Below are 2,314 nucleotides of genomic sequence, written 5' to 3'. Positions count from 1 at the left end.
TGGGGGGTGTTTGGGTGTGGGGGTGGGTTGGTGTGTGTGGGGTGTGTTTGGGGGCGGAGGGGGGCGGGGGGGGGTGATCCATGTGAATGGGCTCAGCCTGAGCTGCAGTCAGAGTTAAGTAGAAGCCCCTCTAAATGTGTTTGCTGTAAGCAGCTGACACATTTATGTTTACTGGAATCCTTATTGCTCTCTGCTGCGTCTAAGTGCTTGTTTACCTTGCTTTCTATACCCTGCGTGTGATTATTGCAGTCTGCAGAATCCCTCCCAGAGTCCTACGTCTGCCAAACGATTTGCATTTGAAATACATGTGGATATAATTGATTTAGAGGCATGGATATTGATAGCATCTTATCAGGCCGGTGCCCATGCCCTGCAGCACGGCGAGGAGGAATAATGGTCCTCTGAGCATTTTTCTGGTCATCTTGCTCCGGCGGATGCACACATAATCTTTAAATGTAGAGAGCGCCTTGGCTTCAGAGCCTCTCCATCTCCCTCTGGGGAGGCATCCATGCATCTTTTAAGGACTCCTCACATCAAGGAGGCCTGAGCAGAGTACCCTGCAGTCTCTGCCTCAATTATTAAAGCCGGGTTCTGACGCTCCGCTGCTTAAACTCGGAGGAGGAGAAGAAAGACGGGCTTCACTTCAAGTCCCTTTCAAGATGGCGGCGGCTTTTCAATCGCAGTTTATTAGAAGGTTCTCTGTTCCTAATGGAGACTTTGGAGGAGGTTCTGAAACATTCATGCGGATCTCGTATCGCAGACAGTTTTGCTTCAAACAGAATGATTCACCGCAGGTTTTTTTTTTTTTTTTTCCAGAGCCGCTCTCGCTGTCACCGCGGGAAAGGAAACGGGTCTGCATCCAATTAGAAGCCGGGACCCCGTTTGCTCGCAGCGCTCGGCTGTGATTGATGCAGTGCGGGGTCTGCAATCGCAGCTCTAACGAAGTCCAAATGGCCCCGGATTGAAACGTTACTTATTGACTCAGTCTGACGAACAATAACATCAACAACAGACGCCTCGGCGTCCTCTGTGCTGGAGATGAGATGAATCAACTCTAACACAAGGCAGGGTCTCATGCAGGCTCTTCTTCACATGTAATATAGGAAGATTTAGATGCTTCCTACGCCCCGATTGGCTCATTGCTTATGTTTTTTGTGTGCAAGTACCCCAACACCCCGTACAGCCGGGCTGATTGCAACGGCACTTTATATAAACTCCATCTATTGTCTCTGTGAATTCCAACTGCCTTTAACTCTGATTAAATATTGATATCTCTGTAAAGCCTTGTCCTGTACCGGCTACTTTATTCAGAGTCACAGGCTCTGTCAGCAGAGAAAAAGAAGAGGGAAGAGTTGTGACATTGAGCTGATTTCAAGCTGAGGTGTGAGAGAATCTGAAAAATACATCTGTGAGAAAGATTGCATGTCCGACATCTGTCGCTCTCAGATAATGTGGTCCTTCAGGAGCTTCAGTGTCAGTGGTTGGGGAATCAACACTCAATAGTTGATATTGAATATCTCATGACGACTCTGGTGTTTGAAAGCAAGTCATGTCTAGGCACCATAACAAATTTTGCTAAACGATAAATTGTCTTGTGATAAGCAATAATAAAAACTACCTGCTTTTTTCCATCAGCAGAGCCTATTGTGAATGCTAGGGCTAGTTAACTTAAAGAGCAATGATGGAAGAGAAATGGTTTTTCTGTATCAGTGAGTTGTTTCGCCGCCATTAGTGCATTTAGCAGTGAGTAAATGAGGTTGAGTGACAGCACTAAACCCCTCCTCCTGATTCTGATTGGTTGTCTTTGGTCAAAGATATCAACAGTAGCTCATGGAGGAGATCCATCTTTTCACAGATTATCTGTCTCATAACAAACTATCACAACATGGCGACAGTTTTGTACATGAAAAACATATTCTTTATGAAAGTTGCCTACTGCACCTTCAAAGTTTTAAAAAGTCAAAAATGTATTTATCTGAAATTAAGTCCTTAAAATAGCTCAAATTCATAAAATGTAAGTTGGCTTTAAATAAGTGGGACTTTTTTGTCAGCCAAAAGTTTGAGTCCAGTTTGACCGGTAACTTTCTGCTAATAAATAAGATAGAGTAAGGTAGCCTAGGCAGCAAGCTAGCTTTTTGCATTTATCATGGGTTCAGTCTTTGCCGCTGGCTCGCTTCTGCTGCCAACCCATATGATGCTACATTCAGTCAGTGTGAAAAAGCTTGTCACTGTGGAGGTTAAGGGGGGTTTTGTGAAAAGCACAAAGCTGCTCCCAAGAGCCACAAACAGACCCCAGAAATGTCAGCGTGTTGAT

At 45.0% G+C, this 2,314-nt stretch overlaps 1 protein-coding gene across 1 annotated transcript in view; it reads left to right on the top strand.

The window, feature by feature from the left end:
• Nucleotides 1-1,634, top strand: part of LOC106940806 (pre-B-cell leukemia transcription factor 1-like) — a 30,306-nt gene extending 28,672 nt beyond the window's left edge. The window contains exon 3 of the mRNA XM_015023635.1: nt 817-1,634. Coding sequence (XP_014879121.1) covers nt 817-905 — 89 coding nt within the window. The 3' untranslated portion in view covers nt 906-1,634. The remainder of the gene's footprint in view (nt 1-816) is intronic.
• Nucleotides 1,635-2,314: the final 680 nt, after the last annotated feature.

Source organism: Poecilia latipinna, unplaced genomic scaffold (assembly GCF_001443285.1).
Source record: "Poecilia latipinna isolate Pla-1442-1.1 unplaced genomic scaffold, P_latipinna-1.0 Scaffold3368, whole genome shotgun sequence".
Classification (NCBI taxonomy): domain Eukaryota; kingdom Metazoa; phylum Chordata; class Actinopteri; order Cyprinodontiformes; family Poeciliidae; genus Poecilia; species Poecilia latipinna.
Note: the sequence above shows the minus strand (reverse complement) of the source record. Positions and strands in the feature narration are given on the sequence as shown.